This window comes from Lagopus muta, chromosome 12, assembly GCF_023343835.1.
Source record: "Lagopus muta isolate bLagMut1 chromosome 12, bLagMut1 primary, whole genome shotgun sequence".
NCBI classification, from domain to species: domain Eukaryota; kingdom Metazoa; phylum Chordata; class Aves; order Galliformes; family Phasianidae; genus Lagopus; species Lagopus muta.
In genome coordinates, this window is record NC_064444.1 from 10,620,719 (window position 1) to 10,642,032 (window position 21,314).

Sequence of the window (21,314 nt, forward strand, 5' to 3'; positions counted from 1 at the left end):
TATTATAAATCTAACTCTCTGTGCTAAAAAGTAATTTATGATGATTAATTTAATTATACATATTAAGATTTTGATATTTTTTTAAAACTTCTTTATTTGGGGGGAACCTGGGGGTTTGGGTCAATTCAGCATGTGGTGTCATAGCCTAAATTGTTTTCGCGACTAATGACAGAGAAGACCCCAGGGCTCTGTAGTGGCAGCTGTAAATCTTCGTGAAGGCGTTAGACTGTTTTTATTTGCGGAGCAGCAATTCTCTTTTTGCACTGAAGAGCTATGAAGTCATCTCTTTTCTCTTGAGGTACTCCTGTCTCATCGAGTATGGTCCTGGTCTCCCTGTCAGAAGGTCAGGTTTCCTGGCCCACGTTCAGGGAGGAGCTCGGACACGAGGCAGCTCCTGGGGCGCAGACCAGCCTGGTTCTAGCACGGATACAGCTGTGCCCACGTGGGCCCACTAGCACCAGAGGCAGTGAGTTGGTGGCACTGGTCCTCTCCGTGTTCCAGGGGGGATCAGGCAGGGCCAGGTGATGAGTCAAGCCCAGGGTCACCCAGGAAATCCAACCAGAATTTTAGGGGTGGGAGCACCTGGAATGCCACTGAGGCAGGCACTGAAATTCCTGTTTATTGCTCATCCAAATCCTTGGTCTTTGTGCTGAGACTGCCAACAGTGGGCACCTGCCTCTGAGGCCACAAGCTCCTTTCACATGCTGTTGGTCACTGAACAGCAAGCTTGGATGGTAATGAGTTTTGGTCACTGCTGAAATAAGCAGGATTTAAGCCAGTGACCTAGAAGTGAAAGGCTCAGTATCTCCTTTCTGTTTTCCTGAGACAGTCAGTCTCTCTTGACTGCAAATTTGAAGTATTGACATGGATAGTCTTTTTTTTTTCTGTGCCCCTCTCAGAGAACAGATTAATTTCCCGGAAACATTGTCCCCCTTTGATTTCTACACAGAATTCCCATTAAGGTCAACAGGAATCCCACATGGAAAATTACTCGCTGTTTTTTTCTTCTGTGTTCTTTTTACTCAATTTAACAATTAAAACATCCTCCCACATCCCTTTGATTCAGTGTATGTGAGATGTGTATCAGCAGCAGCAATAGTCATGTTTGTGTCAGCATTTCCAAGGAAATCACTGTTTTCAGGTCAACAATAAAACTCAATTGAGACTGCAATGTGGCATGTAGAACTAGGTCTTGTCTTGGGAACCAAGGTTTTCCTTGTTCACTTGGGAAAAAAAAAAAACCTGCTCTCCTGGAGAGATCAATCAATGTATTTTACATTTAAAATAACATACACTCACCAAAAAAAAATCCCATCTACCCAGCACATAGCTTTACAGAGACTTTAGCATTAGCCTAGCTTTGTGTAGTTTTGTTGAAGCACTGCTGCTGGGAGCTCTCAGAACACAGGTGTGCTGTCTCAGAAATGAGTGGAGGGCTTGGGATTGATGTGGACAGGACGAAGAGGAGGGCCGCACCATAGAGGCACAGAAACCATGCAGCAGTGGTTTTTTTTTCAGGTGACTTAGCTGGAATTGGACTGCAGTTAGCTGGGCAGGGCCAGCAGCTCAGAGGAGAGCAGAAGTCTGTCTGTCTGTAGCTATGAGCACCTTGGAATAGCGTCAGGTCTGTGCAACACCCAGTAGGGTACAGCGATTGTTGCTGCTTATGCTTGCAGGTGCTTCCATGCCACATCAAAGGCTGCTACATGGGAGGATGGCAGGACGAGCTGCTGGCCCTGCTTGCTGCAGGTTTTGCATGCTGGCAGGGTGGAGTTTTCTGTCTCATTTTCAGATGAAAGTAAGTAGATGTGGATAGGTACATCGGAATGGGTGTGCGTACAACACACTGACTCACACTGAACTCGTTTCAGATTTGTATTTTATTATTACACAAATCACCTTTGTCTTTGACTTAAAAAGTGAAGGCTGTCTGTGTAATGCCACTTAGCTGTATGGTTTGAATGAGGATTGAATTTAATCCAGGTTGTGAGGTGTGAGCTGGGCTTTCTGCAAGGTTCGTTTCAGTGAGTGTTTTCTTAAATGCAGTAAGAGCATCAGGACTATTTTCCAATTTTACAGACAGGTAAACTGAGTTTAAGTGTGTTGTCTGCAGCAAGGGTAGTGGAGGGACCATGAATCGATCCTGCGAGCCACATTAGGGATTGAATTTTCCTTCCTTTTTCTCTAGGCCACAATGAATTCCTTCTGAAAGGCAGCTCGTGTTTACGCTCTGTCCATTTTTATGCATGCGTACTGTTTTACGCATCCAACAGGGTTATGTATGCTTTTTTAGTAACGCCTGCTGAAGCATGGAAAGGATCAACATTTCATTTTCATTACATTTCATTTATTTCTCTATTTTGCAGGAAGGGTTCCATAAAGTATAAGATAGACGTAACTAAAATAAGTTTCCACTGTGGGTGAAAGGTACTGGTGGTTAATGTGGCTCTTCATAAAGCAGCTGAATTGTAAGTTACAATCAAAGATTTAGAAAAAAATGTCTGCTTGATAATGTCTTTTGCCATAATAAAATACAGCCACACGAGGAGTAAAAGGCTAAAAGAATGGCCAGACAAAGACAGATCATTCATTTGTGCTGTTTGAGACTCCTACAAAGCTATAACTTGAAAAGTACCAACACTGGGTAAGGGAACATGGAGACTGCCATCTTACATGTATATTTAATCTTTGGTTGTATTATTTCAAATGTTATGTAGCTATAATAGCGTGAAATAGATGCCTGGTACAGAGGTAGGAATTACATCATTGTTGCTATAATGCTCTGCTGCAAAAGGACTTTTTAGAGGATTTCTAATGATAATGAAAATATTCTGATACAGCATTAAGGATTTTGCTACTGAAATGTGTTTAATGTAAATATGCTGTCAGATACCCTTCAAGTAATTGACAAGAGCAGATGATTAGCAGTGTTCTCAATAGTGTTTTTGCATAATCTTACATTTTGACAGAACTCTTCAGCGGCTTTTTATTGTCAGTGCTCTGCAATCAGTAATACTTTTTCCTTGACATTTACTTTGTCATTATAAATCTTGTAAGTGGTCATTTAACTTGTTCGGTATGCATGTAAGAATATCATTACGAACACGTTTGAAAAAATGTCTTCCAGGAACTACTGGAAAGTAAACTCAAAAAAAAACCTAAATGAAGCGGGTTGATGAGTGCCTTTATGAAATAAATACCTGTCTGCGAGCATCTTCTGGCACATTACGAGGGTGATCTTGAAATCTCTTGCTTATTGAACATTCATGTATAATAATTGATCAAATTCACGGTGGTTGTTAGATTATTTTATCTTTTTTTTTTTTTAAATTTCATACTGTTTTTCAATCACGATCATTTACATCCAACTGGCCAAAATTAAGCTCTTATGATCTGTAAGCATTCATAATTACATAGTGCATGTAATATTAGTAGTCAATATAATAAAACTTCATCTTTATTGAAGCATCTCTTGTTTCTACAGCAGTTCTTTAATCTATCTCAATAGATTTCTAGTGTACAGCTCATATAGATTTGGTCAGTGACAAGGGTTAGAGTAGTCTTGTAGAACATTTACTTGTAGCTGTGAAAAGCCCACATTCATCAGAGGATTAGGTCGATCAGATTGTACCAGGATCAATGGAAGGACTGTGTGATCCCTCTTAGGCTGTAACATGTTCACCTTCTTTGGAGAGAATTCACATACACACACATTTCTCTGTCTTAAAGCCATTTATCTCAGAATGTCAAATTGCAATAATTAACCATTATTGATCTTAAATTCAATTAACTTCATTAACACAGGTCATGATGAGGGTGCTTGTAAGGGAAAGGCTCTTGACAAGTGTCTTTTCTTATATGACATTGAATGTTCACAATTGTGGCTATAAACTATTCATATTGTGCCATAGGAGCATCTTTTAAAAATGACAGGGGTTTGGTTGGTGGCTCTGATGAGACATTTTAATCCCCTCCCCCTCATCTTCTGGTTCTCAGGGTTTTCCAGCAAATTTTCTATTCAGGAATCAGTGAACCATTTGTTTCTAGCACATTATCTTAGTGTGGCATTATAGCAAAACCCACCTATTCAAATACCCTTCAGTTCAATAGCTAGTGCTGGAGATAGAGACTCATTTACAAAAGAGTATATTAGTATAGTTAGCAAATGAGTGAAATGAATATTCAGTGCTTTTTTTTTTTTTTTTTTTTTTTTTTTGCTATCTGTACAAAACAAGTGGGGGCCATCTTGTAGAGGTAATCCTTGGGATCCTTGCTTTCCCTAAGTCCTGAGATTCATATAGTAGTCAATAGTTGTTTTTCTTAAATGAGGGCTGAATAAAAACTGTGAAAGGACACAAAGCTCTGTTGGCCCACAGTGAACTCCTTTTTTCATGGAGAAACTTCATTATAAGTACAAGTTCACAATAGCTGAAATTGTGATTGAAATCATTTGGATTTCTACTATACCATTCATACCTTTGTATGGAGTTTATTGTAAGTACTCACTGCAACCAAAATAGCTATTGAAAGTACTGTATGAAAGGCTTCAATGGGAATTTAAAGTTGGCTAGAAAAATGAAGGCTGCAGCTCCAGGGATGTATGTTAATGTTAGAATGATTAAACACAGATACACAGCCTGCGTTGTGGTCACTGTAAAGCTTGTAAGATGTGGGCAGTTTGGGAGCGACCAAAGATGTGGGGCGCTTAGAAAGTAAGGTGTAAGGTTTTTCAGTCACCACAATTCTAAACTGCAATCAGAAGGCTCAGAGAAATGTGGATGAAAAGAAATGACAACATCAGTTTTGTTCAAAAACAGATTTTTGTGACAATTAAATGGTCATTTTGCCACGAAATTTGCTATTTCCACTCTTCTATACAAAGCATTTACTGAAAAGAGGCAGGGCAGAAGCAGAATGGTTTGATTACTACATTTGAAGAAACTAAAGTTCCCTTACAACATCTGTTTGCTCAGTGAAGGATTATAATAATTAAGAGCTATTAGAGCCATATTGAGAACTTTTATGCTCATGCCTGCTTATCCTGGATTTGACTGTGAATCTTGTATTAGTTTGGTGAATGCCCTGAGTGCTTTGCAGTGATTAAAAGAAAGATGCCACCCAAATGCTGATATCAAGCAGTGATTGCGTCACTGCGTGTTTTAGTACCAATTCAAAAGGTCGTGTAGAGAATGTGGCTGTTCTTAACAGTATGTTGACAGTGAATGTTATTTAAAAATATATATATATCCAAATATTTTATTCTTTGGAGATTCCAGTAAATATTTTTGTCTACTTGAGGAAATGGTAGTTCTATGCATAGAAAAATCTTATGAGGAGTCCAAAAAGCAGTATACCTCCTAAATCAAAATCAGGGGGAAGGCATAACATGAGGCTTTTTTCTCTACTTATTTCTTGCTGTAATATGTGCTTGCCTGGAGTGGGATAATCTAATACGTGTGTAGTACTTTACACGAAGCAACTGTCTTAGAAACCAACAGAAAACCAGTTTTGTCTCACTTAGAGTAGATCACATTTACTTGTGATGAATAATTTATACAGCAAATGTAGATTTTTTTTTTTCCTGTTACTAATGCACATACTTAATTGTATTTGTTAAGTTTATGTGAATGTTTTCAGACTGTGGGGCTGCTTGTGAGCTGTTTACGCCAACAGTTTATGTCTGGCTCTTGAGCCCCCTGTGCTGCCCCTCTCTGTGACCAGCTAGCTGGCTCGTGAGCCTCTCAAGGGCTCGTGGAGAGCTTGGTATTCCTGCAGTGAGCTTTGGTGCTTTGGTGAGCATATTTGCCTTTGGTGTTCTGGCAGGAAGGTCACCCTTCCCATTGACCTGCAGGGTGGGGAGGAAGAGGAAGGCACTCTGAGTATTGATGGCCATCAATCTTGAACCAAACAGCAAGTGAGAATTCCCAGTGGGTGTTCACAGTCTTTGTTTCGTACGTACCTGTTTGATCTAGTTCTGACAGTACTTGTGAAAGATGGTTTATGCTGTGACAGGAAAGGCCATGGCATTTTTTTCTCCCATTTCTCTTCCAGCAGGATCAGCCAGACATTCCAGCTCATAGGGACCATCAAAATCTCTGCTGTCCTCAAGTGCAAATACAATAGCAAGCAATGGCCTTTTGTCCTCACAGAAGCCCATAGTGTTGACACAGCAATCGTGTGCTGCTTCTGGTCATCAACTGGGGGCACGCAGAGCAGGACGTAAACTGTCCCCCTGCTTCTGTGTGGTAGTGTTTTAGGAAGCCAGCCCTATTGTGTATGTGTGGCTGCAAATTCAGGAGAACAAAATAAAGGATCTGTTTTTCCAGACCAGGCAGGCTGTCTGAACTGTTTGACTGGTTTCTCCTAAGCATGATGCTCTCTTCCAACCGTACAATTATGGCATCTGGAAGCAAGTTTTATGTGAGAAAATCTCTTTTAAAATAGTTTTGTGCATTATACATGGGAGTAATTTGGACTGGGTTGTCTCTCAAAAATTTTTAATTATTAATTGCTTTTTGTTAGAAACATACTGTGTGAGAAGGCAGATCAGCTCTCAAAGAGAGACAGATTTCAGACTGACCCTCACAAAACCCTATGTGCATAAGGTTACATTGCTCTGTGATGTGACTGTGTGCTGTTCTCCACGTTAGGAAGATCGGATGTTGTACTTAATGAGTGGATAAATTGAGCAGATTTTAGAAAAACCCTAAAAAAAACAAGTTTAATTTGGGGAGTTCAGACTGAAGGCAAGGCAGAGGACAGCCTTGGAGGAGTGGGGCATGATCCATCATCTTTCATCGCTAGGGCAGTCCTAGTGAAACTGATGCTCACAGCCTACCTGGAGGAAGCTGAAAACTGTCAATTATTTTCAATTACACACGTAGGTTGCAGTCACATACACACACTGTGAAGAAGCACAGGAAAAGAAACACAGACTTAAGCTTTCTTGTCATATTTTGTGTAAATAGCTTCATTATATATATTAACCTGCAGGAGTTGTTGGCTTCTTTACTTGTCTTCTTGTCTGGCACTGGGCAAGTAATTTTTAGCTATTTGAATTTCCAGGTCTGCAGCTATAAACTTTGGATACTGAATCTTTTGAACACCATGTTACAGTGATATTTTCCAGTGGTGCTAGATTGTTTCTAAGCCAGCATTTAATATAATAGCATTCTGTTTTTTCAGGTGTGTATTTAATGAAGGAGATGCTACATAAATGTGAGCTTTGCACAGGAATATCTCATTTAACAAATGCCCAAACAGTATTTGGTTTTAGGAAGATAAATTCCTCCGTTAGCAGAATTAGTAGCAATTTTTGAATGTTTACTGTTTTCATTTGTAGGTTGCTGCTGTGGTAGCTTTCATGTTGCAGAGTTAAGTCTGAAGTCAAAATTAGATGGGAATTTTCACTCTCCTTTAAAAGCTACACAAAAGCTGGGGGAGTATATAGTACAGCAGCATGAGGAAAAGGTGCTTGCAACCAGCTAGCTTTGCTTTTGCTCTATGTTCCGAACAGTAATTACATGTAAACTCAGTTTTTGATCCCATCTCTTCACTCTGTATTCTTTTCCATGTAATTCTCAACTCTTAGCGGTCGATTTGAGCTCTATGAAGTTGCTCCAAACATAATACCAGGCCAGGATGCTGGATTAGAGCAGCTGACTAGCTTCCTTTGGCCTGTTTCTAAGCTCTTTGTATCAGATAGCTGCTGCAGTATATTCATAAAGAAACAAACAGAAGTACACTTCAAAGTTTCTGGTGCCTAATGATAGTCACCCATTAGATTGGCGTGCTGTGTGACATCCATCCATGTGCTGATTCCCATAACTTCATAGTACAGCGTTGTTGGTGCAAAACTGCTGCAAATGTATCAAAACACCAGGAAAAAAAAACACCCAGACAGCTAAACAAGCATGAGTCATGTATACCACATCAAATCAGCATGTTCAAATGAATATTCTTGATCTTGCCAATGGGCAAAATAATCAGTTTTGGAGTAGGATCGTATCTTAGTGCAGAGCACCAGCTGCTTCAGCCAACAGGTGAGAGAAATGCTGGCCTCTCCTCCTGGAAACAACATTTGTCTCCCACAACAGACAGTAATGCCTGTATGAAATAGAACCTTTGACCTTTCTAACAGGTCAAGGTGCATGGCCATGCCTGTTTATAAGCAGAGTTCTCACATGCCATTCAGGTGAGCAGGGAGGCTCTCCTGCTTTCCCCTTCTGTTGCCTCCAGAGGAGTACACTAACAGCTCTGCCATGTGGTGGAGTCTCAAACAGTTTCAGCTACATGTGAATTATTAGTCAATCTCCGTGTAGAAATAGCTTATGTTGTGGGTGAGATGTTTGCCTTTCCTCCTGTAACTGAAAGGCCTGTGGAGTGGGAGTTTTCTAACAGATTAACTTTTGTATGCCTACAGTTATGTTAGGTCTTTGATTGACTCAATCCACTGCATTTTCTCTTGCCTCTCTTCATTAATTATGTGAGCACGGGTCCATTGGCACAGTCAGAACATCTGAGAACTTCTGTTTCCTCTTGCCATTTCCTTGGCTTGTGTTTGGGCCGTGCCCCGCATTGGCTGAATGGCTCCACAGAAACTGTGGACTCCTCAAAGATTTTTCTGTAGTTTGCTTAATTTTTTTTTTCGTTTGTTTGGTTGTTTGTTTTTAAAAAAGGGTAATTCCTTAGATGACTGTATCCTTCTTACTCTCAACCTTTCTTTTGTTCTCAAGGTGTGAGATTAAAATGGATTCAGGTTTTGTTAAGGGGGTAAGATGCTTTCTTCAAGATGCACTCAAAAATCAGATGGTTTAGGAAATGAACCTTACTATTGAACGATTATTTCAAACCATGCATAAATAAGTAATAAAGTTGGTTGTGATTTTCTAGTATAAGACTGTTTTGTTAAAGCCAGAAAAATTCCAAGGAATTGAAGAATTTTGATGAACCTCTGGATGCTTGACTTTTGTAGTCAAACATTTTTTTTTGTTGCAAGAAGAATATTTGTATTTTTTGATATTTTTTCAAGGAGAAAGCTTGTATTCTAGTTCTTATTTATACCAGTAAGCTAACTAAAATAAACTATTGGTGCAAAAAGCACATAATTAAAACAAGACATTTCAAAAATGCTCCAATTAAATATAAGCCAAAATATATGGTCTCAGATGCAGATGGTGTATATATGTATATAGTGTCTGTGGTGTCTATAGTTCTTCTGGTGTCTGCATAGAAAGAAGTCCATCAGTTTATTAGTGTCAATGCAAGATGTATCTATATACATCACTTTAGGTAGTGATGTATCACAATTTATTTCCACTGGCAAAGAAATGATCCATAGCTCAGTTATGAAGGTAATTCCCTCTTCTGTGGAAATGAATTCCATTATACCACAGCTTACATTTATGTATTTATATCAAATGTGTTAATTTCATTTTTACCTAGCAGTTTAGTTAATAATTATAATAAATATTAATGAGGGAACTGTCTGTTCTCAACCTCTGTATAGCTGCACCTGCAGTAGGTTTCGGAATCTCTTTAATGCCCTCATCTTCTGTAGGAACTGAGAGCCTCCCCATAGAACTACTTCCCATCTTTTGTCAAATACTGTGTCGCTCTAACAACAATACTCATCTTGCAGCCAATTTCCTGTGGGTTTTGATGTCCTACAAGATGTAAACTAAAAACTTTTTGGGGAACTGTGACTTTTTTTGTTCTTTGACACTGGGAAGTAAAAAACAAAAATATAGAAGCACATAATTTCTTTCATTTCCATTCTTATTAACTTCTTCTGCTGTTAGGATTGCCTTTAAAGTGTTGGGTTTTTTTACCTCATACTTTGCTGTCAAGGCATTGAAGAAAGGTTGTACAGATGCCCTGCTGTTTAGGTGTTACTTTGTACGTGAAACACATCAAACCGAGAATCTCTCTCTTGTTTTTTATTTCTAATAAGAAGCAAGTGGCTGAGCAAAGATGGGCTGGAGCCAGTGCTTCTTAAAAACGGTCTCCACCAGGCAGTAGATCTCAATGAAAAGTTGCGGGGTTCTTTGTTTTACCATCACCTCCTGATTTTGTTCTTTTCTGCGTAGTGTCTTTGCTCTTCCTGTAGGTGCTTAACCTAAGACAAAATCTCTCTGCCTTCCTTGTCCTATGCTCTGTAAGAGCAAAGCTGTCACCATCTGCACGCAGACAGCAACAGTTGTTCCACTCCTCTGAGCCGAGTGTAGTGAGGTCGGCAGGATCAAAGCTTCCCATACTGTTTGATGGTGTGGAATTGTCTTTTGGCCTTACCCCTCTATCTTCATCTGTCCCACAATGCTGATAACAGTTTGGCAGGGTTTTCTGAGGAGGAGATGTGCACATTGTTGCATCAATGCTCTGAGGACAAGGCTTCAGGGAATTATGAGCCTTTCAGCCACTGTAAACTTAAATGTAGGTGCTGGAAATCTTTGAGAATGGCCCAAATCTGCTATTATGTGTTTGTATGGCCCAGAATTTGGTGGGTTGTCTCCTGCTGCTACGCACCAGCCCTGAAGGCAAATGCTAGATGACCAGCCCTTGGAATAAGATGTTATAAGCTTCTTCCACAGACCACCGAGGGGTATGTTCTAAGTGAAAGGACTGAAGAAGTTCAAGTAAGTTGTGTTTCATCGCTCCTCTCCCTTGTGCACTGGAAAGAGCAGAAGGAGTTGTTCAAACTGTCACTTTATGAAAGTTGCAGAGTTAAATTCCATGCTGTCATTTGTGTCTCATTTCCCACATATCTAGATTAAAGATTGATGTCACAACTTGGCTTTGCAACTTGAGCTTAGGAGGGAGAACAGCTACAAAGGAGGCAGCTCCTGGTTAACACGCAAATATGCTTGATAGTTGGTGAAAAGGGCAAAGAAAGCATGAAAGGTAAATAGATTTACATTTAAATGAGCCACATGCTGGAGTTTTTCCCCAGTATAAAAGTCGCTCTTGAAAAAAACTGTGAATGTGACAATATGAGTGTTTCATCCAAACAAAATTCATAAGATTTTAATAAGAGAAACAAAAATGTAAAGAAAACCACACAAATTAAGGACTAAGCAGCCTACAGGAGCACCTCTGCATGGTCTGTAGGGCCCAGGGCTTTGGTGTGAGAATGAGTACGCAGTGGACAGAAGGAGCAAAGAGTGGGTACGTTTATAAGGTGCCTTGGTCTTTCATCTCAATCTGCAGGTGTGCAGGTCTTGCTAATGCAGGCAGAGTGACAATAACCTTGGATTTTATGTCCTAAAAAGAGAGTTTGTCTTCAATTTCACATGCAGCTAAGGAATGGGAGGGGTAAAAGTAAAACTCCACAAGATAGAAAAGAGTACATTTGATTCCAGGATCGTTGGTTCATGCTGGCATTTCTTCCTTCCATCTTTCCTTATTCTTATCACTTGGATCTTTGGCGTGCTTCAGACTGAGGCAGTTGTTAGCCAGTTGTTTACATGTTACCAGGGATTACTTAATTTTTTTTCAGCTTTAGAATATAATTTTAACCCTTATGCTTTCCTTTGCTGAAGGTTTGGTAGAGTTTAGAAACACGATGGAAGAAACATATGAGATGAAAAGGAATCTGTACCATGTATAAGGGAACAAAAGTACTGAGTGAAGTCCACCTTCTTAGATGTTAAATTCTTTATAGTGGTTTCAATGCAAGCATTTGCTGGATAGACACCAATCTTGGCTACAGATTGCCAGCATGACTGTAGCGTACATAAAATAAGAATCTTGAATTCTTTCAAGATATTTTGAAAAAGCATAGAATGAAGTAAAAGAGAGCAGCTCTATTTCATTAGTGCACATATACCTCCTTTTAAAGTCTGATCTTAACAGCAATTTTCAAAATAATATAATAATTGAAATTTTTAAAACTTAGTTCAAACTACATTCATACAAATGTTGAAAATAAGAACTTCGCTGCATGGCTCTTCCATTTTGAAATGACCTACACTGAAATACTTAATTATCTGTTGTTTCATGTGATGTGTTTGTGCTTTCAGAGGCTTAGCAACTATTCTGTAGATCAGATTATATAATTTTATGTGCTTGGAGCAAGACTTGCTACTATTCAGAGCCTTGTGAGAAACAGCAGTGAATGTTTTGTATTTCCTAACTGAATGAAGAAGTACTGCATACGAAACTAAAAGCCGAATTTCATTGTTGCTTTAACAGCTGCTTTCTTCTTTTGTGATTTTCTGGCAACATTTAATCACAATTTGCAAAGTTCAATACTGTGTATGTGATATCTACTACATTGTCCTACATTTTTCTCTCTGTGAGCTAGAGTAGGTGTTCTTGGGATGCTAATCATTATCTCCTTTGCACTATTGCCTGCATAAACAAGCTATAGATGTGTTTACGATACAGATACCCACACATTCCAGATGTGTTCCAGGGAAGGTCAAAAGTCAAGTGTCCTTACCCCTCGTCTACTGGAAACATGTTCTTTTGAAGTTTGTAATTGTAATTGCAAGAGATTGAAAGCAAATTCTAAATTCCATTTAATAAGAATAGCTGCAAATTAACTCACTATGTAAAAATAGATTATTTTTATCAATTAATGATCCCTCTCTTAACCTAACCGTAATTTTCTTTCCTGAAGGAAAAACTAAGGTAGACTTAATGTATGTACAATACGTGCACAGAAGCAGTGGAGAAAAAGAGAACGTGTTTACTGTCAGTTCCCAACTATCCTATTCAGGAAGAGTATCTTAAATTTACATCACCAGTTACATTACTTGAGAAGGAAAAAAAAGACAGGATCCCTGTTGGGTGTCTGTATAGCTTATGCTGAGTAAATATTGACAAAGTAGTCTAAAGAGCAAACACTTTGACATTTGTAAGGTCCACTGGAAGGTCTTGTATATATTTATACAGCAAGAATGAGTACAGCATACCAATTTTCTTGAACTAGCTCCTGACATAGCTCCTGACATAATTCTGCATGGGCTTTCTCGTTGAGAAAGGTATGTTTAAATGTGAATGGGTCATTTGTTATACCCATAATGAATACCCTTCAACTCGTAGTGAGTTGTTTCAGAAGGTTGTGTCACCTACTTTTACTCTCTCCTCCTTTAAAATATGATACTACTAATAATGATAACTTCTTGAAAATCTCATTTTTTGATTATTGCAATTAGGAATTCTTTTACTTTGTAGGAATTTTTGATGTTTGTTGTACTCTATATTTATTAAGGATTGAGTCTCAAAACTGTAATGAGCAAAAAATGTTTGCTTAATTTAAATTGTGAATCTGTCTGTTAAGAAATGCATTAGGGGTAGGAGAAGCATAAGACATATTAATTGACAGACAGGAACTGCTGTCTCTGAGGTTGATACAAGTAATTTATTACTTTAGAAATGAATGCCACCTCCAGAATGTGCTTCATTAATTTCAAATTTAGTTTTAATTTCAAGCTGTTGCCCCTTGAGAAGAATAAGGTGGCAAATTATGTTTGAAGAGCAGATTTTTTTCTTGCTCGGAAGAAACGCTAAATTTTAACTGTTTAATTTTACAAATAAGTGCTGTTCTTTGGCTGAAACACTTGAGTGAAAGTATGATCAGCAGAAACTAACTTATTTTTCTTCTCTTCATAATAGCCTATGTTTCAGATGAACTAAAAGCAGCAGCACTGGTGGAAGAAGATGTGGAAGCTGATGAAAACACAGCTGATGGAGAGCCTTCTGCAAAATATGCATGTCCAGAAAAAGACTTCAGTAAGAACTGCCAAAGCTACCAAAACTCTCCAGCAGCTGAATTTTCAAGCCATGAAATGGACAGTGAATCACATATCAGTGAGACGAGTGACCGCATGGCAGACTTTGAGAGCAGTTCTATTAAAAATGAAGAAGAGAGCAAGGAGGTTTCAATACCACTTGAAGACTCTACCGTATCTGATAGCTTAGAACAAATGAAAGCTGTATATAACAACTTCCTCTCCAATTCCTACTGGTCCAATCTCAATTTGAATCTTCACCAGCCAATTTCAGAAAAAAACAATGGCAGCAGCAGCAGTAGCAGCAGCAGCAGCAGCAGTTGTGGAAGTGGCAGCTTTGACTGGCACCAGACCGCAATGGCTAAAACACTGCAGCAAGTTTCTCAGAGCAGAATTCTTCCTGAACCAAGCCTTTTTAGCACAGTTCAATTGTACAGACAAAGCAGTAAGCTTTATGGCTCTATATTTACTGGAGCCAGTAAATTCCGCTGTAAAGACTGCAGTGCTGCCTATGATACTTTAGTAGAATTAACAGTGCACATGAATGAAACGGGACATTATCGAGATGACAACCATGAAACTGATAACAATAACCCTAAAAGATGGTCCAAACCTCGTAAACGTTCTTTGCTTGAAATGGAAGGGAAAGAAGATGCGCAGAAAGTATTAAAGTGTATGTACTGTGGTCATTCATTTGAATCTCTTCAGGATTTGAGTGTTCATATGATCAAAACAAAACACTACCAAAAAGTGCCTCTGAAGGAACCTGTTACACCTGTAGCAGCTAAAATTATCCCAGCTACTAGAAAGAAAGCATCACTAGAGCTTGAACTTCCAAGTTCCCCAGATTCCACAGGTGGGACACCAAAAGCACCTGTCTCAGACACCAACGATGCACTTCAAAAGAATTCCAATCCTTACATTACACCAAATAATCGCTATGGTCACCAGAACGGTGCCAGCTATGCCTGGCACTTTGAAGCGAGGAAATCTCAAATTCTGAAGTGCATGGAATGTGGAAGTTCTCATGACACTCTGCAGGAACTCACTGCCCACATGATGGTGACGGGACATTTTATTAAAGTCACCAACTCTGCCATGAAAAAAGGGAAGCCTATTATAGAAGCCCCAGCAACGCCTACAGTAACATCCTTAGTAGATGAGAAAGTCCAGTCTGTGCCACTAGCTGCCACCACTTTCACATCTCCTTCCAATACGCCTTCTAGTGTTTCCCCTAAATTAAATGTTGAAATAAAAAAAGAAGTAGATAAAGAAAGAAGCATTGCTGATGACAAAATGAAGGAGAAAGAAAAGTCAAGTGAGGATGAGGAGAAGTATGATATCTCTTCGAAATACCATTACTTGACTGAAAACGACCTAGAAGAAAGCCCTAAAGGGGGACTGGACATATTGAAGTCTTTAGAAAACACAGTTACATCAGCTATAAATAAAGCCCAGAATGGCACCCCGAGCTGGGGTGGCTACCCTAGCATTCATGCTGCTTATCAGCTGCCTAATATGATGAAGCTGTCATTGGGTTCATCTGGGAAGAGTGCACCGTTAAAGCCCATGTTTGGAAACAGTGAACTAGTATCGCCATCTAAAAGCCAGCCCTTGGTATCTCCACCAAGCAGCCAGACCTCACCTGTGCCAAAAACGAATTTTCACGCCATGGAAGAATTAGTAAAGAAAGTCACTGAGAAGGTGGCTAAAGTAGAGGAAAAAATGAAGGAGCCCGAAGGGAAGCTTTCTCCAATGAAGCGTGCAACACCTTCACCGTGCAGTAGTGAAGTCAGTGAACCTCTCAAAATGGAGGCCTCCAATGATGGTGGCTTTAAAAGCCAACAAAACAGCCCAGTCCCTCAAAGAGATGTTTGCAAGGACAGTCCAACTGTAGAACCTGTGGAAAATGGGAAAGAGCCTGCTAAGTCAATTGTAGGTTCTTTAAGCAGCAGCACGGCTATCATTACTGATCACCCTCCTGAGCAGCCATTTGTAAACCCATTAAGTGCACTGCAGTCTGTCATGAATATTCATCTTGGGAAGGCAGCAAAGCCATCTTTGCCCGCGTTGGATCCAATGAGCATGCTTTTTAAAATGAGCAACAGTTTGGCAGAAAAGGCTGCAGTGGCCACCCCACCTCTCCAGTCCAAAAAAACAGACCACTTAGACCGTTATTTTTATCATGTCAACAATGACCAACCCATAGATTTGACGAAAGGCAAGAGTGACAAAAGCTGCTCTTTGGGTTCAGCGCTTTTGTCATCCACATCGACATCTTCTGCATCTTCTTCATCTACAGTGACAACAGCAAAGACATCTGCAGTCGTGTCATTCATGTCAAACTCGCCGCTACGCGAGAATGCCTTGTCAGATATATCTGATATGCTGAAGAACCTGACAGAAAGTCACACATCAAAATCTTCCACACCTTCCAGCATATCTGAGAAATCTGACATTGATGGTACCACAATAGAGGAACCAGAAGAGAGTACACCAGCTCAGAAAAGGAAGGGACGTCAGTCTAACTGGAACCCTCAGCACTTGCTCATCTTGCAGGCCCAGTTTGCAGCCAGTTTACGGCAGACTTCAGAGGGGAAATACATAATGTCAGACTTAAGCCCTCAAGAAAGAATGCACATTTCCAGGTTTACGGGACTTTCAATGACCACCATTAGCCATTGGCTAGCCAATGTGAAATACCAGCTCCGAAGGACGGGAGGAACTAAGTTCCTTAAAAATTTGGACACTGGGCATCCAGTGTTCTTTTGTAATGATTGCGCTTCACAGATCAGAACTCCTTCAACTTATATCAGTCATCTTGAATCGCATCTGGGTTTCAGGTTAAGGGACTTGTCCAAACTGTCCAGTGAACAGATTAACAATCAGATAGCACAAGCAAAGTCACCGTCTGAAAAGCTGGTGACATCCTCTCCAGAGGAAGATATCGGAACTTCTTACCAGTGCAAACTTTGTAACAGGACTTTTGCAAGCAAGCATGCTGTTAAACTTCATCTTAGTAAAACACATGGGAAGTCACCAGAGGATCATCTTCTGTATGTTTCAGAGTTAGAGAAGCAGTAGCATTTGCTTTTGATTAAAATAACTGTAATTTGCTTTGAGGAAAACTGTCAAAGACGCCTTAAAGCTACTGTTTAATTCTTGGCACATGTTCTTATTTTAACTCCAGAGTCGCTCTGGGCTGAACTGTTTTGTATAACTGTACAGTGTTTAGAGGTGCATAATCAGCTGTTGTTACTGGTAAAATATGAAGGTTAAAATGCAGTGGTAAGTGTTTGGAACTTTGTGTAAATTGGATTTAGTTGCTATGCATCCCTCTGATGCATCAAGCTGCATGCATTAACAGACAGTTTAATTAAGCATTTATAACTGATTCTGGTGCACTTTTTTCATGTGACCTAAGTGTGCTGGTATTTCTCACCCTGTAATCTTTAGCCCTCTGAGTACTTTGAAGCACTTTTGCATTAATTTGGTAAAAATGTATGGATATGGTTTTTTTTAAACCCTTACCAGCTTAGTTCTGATTACAAATATGAACCTCCATTTATGCAGAGGTGTCTCACACCTTGAAATTTAAAAATATGATTTTCACATTGAAACATAGATGTATATATTGTATAGATATTTCAAAATCTCTTATGGAAAATGTGATTGTGGTTAACGCCATTTTCTTTTTCTTCAGCATTTTTAGCAACAGTGTTTTTTGTACCTGATAACCCCAGGTATGAACTGCTATATATAGTGTAAATTTCATTTTTTAGGCCTAACGGTTTTCCTTTTAACATCCAAACGTTGTAAATTGTATGATGAAAGATACCACAGATAGCATTTATAAAGTATTCAGAAACATTATTCTTAAAGCAAAGTATGTGTTGTTTTGTTTTGCTATACAGTACATCTATATTAATAGAGGTTCATGTTTAAATTATACATATTTATTAGTGTTGCTATCATTTATTTGTTTGTTTTTTTTGTTCTTTTTTTAAACCGTCTAAAGAAACAGAAGCCACGGACTGCATTCCTGGCATGCATTATAACTGTTTTGCACAACGTGACTTTTAAAGGTATTTATTAGTAAAAAAAAGTAATAAAAGAAAATAAAAAGAGAAAATTCAAAATAAACTCAGTGCTCAAAGGGTTAAATCTATTTGAAAAACTTGTACTGTATTTCCTAAACATTGATAAAGCCTTTAAAATGTTTGTACTGTAATACTTTGCTTAAAAGTTATGAGGCATTCTGTGATATAACCTCTTTTACTTATTTATAAGCGCTCTTGGTTGTTATTTCCTATTGTAGAATGCCTTTTTATTTCAATTGGTAACTTTCTGTTTTGTTCTGCCTAATTATTCTCCCAAGATTCCATACTGCAGCTTTATCTTTAGGCATATGAAAGGTAACCCGTGGTTACCAGCACACTAAGTGATTCTGTTCGTCTCCATTTTTGGCAGTTAATTTGCAGAAGTAACTGACAGCTGACACCATATGAGAATCTATGTATAAAATATTGGCATGTAAACAGCACAGACACTGTAACGCACTCTGTGCCCTGTTTTGTTGTTGACAATGAAGCACCATTATATGACTCTTCATATAACCTTTTTTTCTACAGCAGCATTAAAATTGTCTTTTTGCTATAATTTTGTGTTGCGTTCACAATTATGTCTGAAATGTGCTACGACTAACGAGCACATTAAAATTAAATTGTATGCTATCTGTTTATGACTGAAGCTTGAGTAGGTTTCTTCATCTGCCAGGTGCTGGCAGTCAAAAGCTGCACATAAATCACTGGAGTTTTAGTGAACTTTAGCATTTAAAGAGCAGGGTAGCACTTATTCAAAGGCTGCATTAACAATTTTTTTTTCCTCCGGAACAGATAAATGAGCATTATAACTCCTTTTTAAACATCAGGTAAGGCTGGCTGCAAAGACAGGCTTTAGGAGCAATGTGCAACATAGCAAACAGGCACTTTTCTGCGCCTGCAGCCCAGCAGGGAGCCGTGCTGCTCTCCCTGCCCAGCTGGGCACACGTTTGGAACAGCACTGCCATGCTCCTGGGGCAGCTGGAGAGGCACCTGAGGCTGGAGAGCTCCCGGAGCCACTGGGAAGGGAAGCCTCTGCTGGCCTTCAGTGCTGGGGTACAGCGGGAAGAAAGGTGGATAAAAGTGTCAAATGAGCGGGTGCGTTTAGATGAGAGTGACGGACTGCTACTGGTGGTGACAGGTCACCCCCATCAACAACTTGCATCTCCAAATTACCTGTATAATTATGCACGTAAATAATGCCTTTTGCCAGGCAGGTGAAATCGGAGACTAGGAATGGTTCAGGGAGCCAAAACCACCGTTGTGGCACTTAGGAATCGTGCTTTAAGTGAGAGCTACTATCTGAATGTCAAATCTTTGGTTTACTTTATTTAAAAAAAATATACGCTGTCTTCCAGTAAGTGAATTAAATGTGTTTTGTGCTTTCTCCCCTTCTTCTCTGACCATGAAAGCCAGTGCCACGTCTTGCCCAGTGTAACTGAGTGTTCTGTTCATTCTGCAGCCAGTAGTGCTAAGAAGACTCGATGAATGGGATTCACAATTAGTGCTCTGCATTTTTGCCTCCTCTTTTGGCTCACAGTTGTATCTGATTTTAAGGTCATTTGTGTGTCAATGTTATGGCCTCCACTCAAATTCCAGCAATGAAATCGCACTACACAGTTCTGATGTTTGCCAGCCCATCCCAGGAGTACCCATTGTACCCAGGAGGTGCAGCCCAGCCATCCCCTGCCCTCCAGGAGGACTCCCTGGCAGCACTCTGTGCTTTTTTGCATATCGATGGTCTCAGCCTAAATGCAGGCACAGTTTTTGCATCTACGGCAGAGAATTCCTCCTTTGAAAATTAGAACAGCTTAAATATAGTGTTTGGTTGCAAAGCAGAAACTCACACATAAGGAGACTGGCAGATTATTGCATATATTGTCAATCAATTTATTTTTAAGATGCACCGTTGACTTATAATAGTAATGGTAAAAGCTCTATATGCAGTACAGTTATCTGGGGCTCGGGAGGGAGGAAAAGCAGGAGGCTGCAGTCTTTTGCAGTGTTCATTCTCTTTATTTTTAAAATACAGACAAGGAGTTGATGCTTGCAAGCACCGAATGCCGCTGGTGCAGCTTCATCCAGTCTGATGAAGTCCCTCCCAGGGCCCAACCCTCTGGATCCCAATGTCCAGGGAGGAGATAGATGCAGGGGAAATTTTTGGGAGCAGCTAGATCTCTGTGTGCGCCAGAAATGACTTTTAAAATACAGTTTTAAAATATTCTTCAAACTTTGCAAATGAATGGCTTCTCAGGATCTGCGTATCCTCAATTTATTAAAATAAAGTTCAGCTTGCATTTCAGAACCTTCAGGACTGGCATACCAATGTGATTTCATACTATAAAGAATTTAGAGAATCAGTGAACTGGAATAATGTCCTTTCCATCAATACACTGATATGTATATTGGCACAGTAACCATTAGTGCTAACCAAATCACCAACCTGACTATATGAAGATAATTTTTCTCCTATTAGACATGAAGGTACAAATGTGGGATTTTAAAATATGTATCTGAGTTCCAACTTTTGTGTTGCGTTTGATGTTTTATTTAGGAAGATGCAGATCAGATGTGAGAGAAAACAAAATGCCTCAAGAAAGAGTTTAAAAATGAGATTGTGATTGGAAGAGCTTTAAATCACAGGTGTATAAAGGTGACCCTGGTCTAACCCCACCCAAGTAGTGGCTTGTTGCAGCATACTGTATATCTTCCAGCTATCACATTTACGCAGTATCTTAAAATAACATTTGTGATAAATGTGCAATTTAACTAATTTATGGTGCTATGATGTGCTCAGGGCTACATGCAAGATGAAAATCTTAAATGGAGCTTGAACAGCTCACTTCACAACAAGAAATCAATATGCCAGATCTTAGCTGTTCACTGAAGTCAACATTTAGCAAATAAATAAATAAAAGCAACTAGAAGAACAAAAAGAACACCACCATGTATCTGTGACTTTAGTGAGCAAGAAATCTGTAATTAACCAAAATGTGATTTTCAAACTAGTGTAAGGAACTTTCTGAAACCTTAGAATCTTATTTATATTTATGTTTTTTGTTTTGTTTTGTTTTTGTTTGTTTGTATTAAAATTGAAAGTATATCGTTTTACTTTTGCAGTTGCTTTTGTGGTAAACACGATATGTGATTTCTTATCTAAACCAAGGCAGATAAGTGTTATCAGTATGGGAATGATCTGTTGCACTTTGATACAGCTATGTATCTTGGTATATGCAGCTAGGCACAAATGTGACTGCATTTTATGACAGCAAAATTTTTGGCAATACTGTGAGATTTAAGAAAATATTGGCACGCGTAGAAGAGGAGAACCTTTAATTTTGTAAGTTCTTATTTCAGCTGCAACAGAAAAAGAAGTAGCCGTGGTGCAAGTGACGACAGAGACAACTGGTAATAAAGCTAACTTTAATACATTTTACATTTCAAAATATGCCTCCTGAGAGCCTTATGTATTTCTTAGGAA

General features: G+C 39.2%; 1 protein-coding gene across 1 annotated transcript in view; it reads left to right on the top strand.

The window, feature by feature from the left end:
• TSHZ3 (teashirt zinc finger homeobox 3) overlaps positions 1-18,466 on the top strand; it is a 60,445-nt gene extending 41,979 nt beyond the window's left edge. Inside the window, exon 2 of the mRNA XM_048958901.1 lies at positions 13,618-18,466. Coding sequence (XP_048814858.1) covers positions 13,618-16,817 — 3,200 coding nt within the window. The 3' untranslated portion in view covers positions 16,818-18,466. The remainder of the gene's footprint in view (positions 1-13,617) is intronic.
• The last annotated feature ends 2,848 nt before the right edge of the window (positions 18,467-21,314 follow it).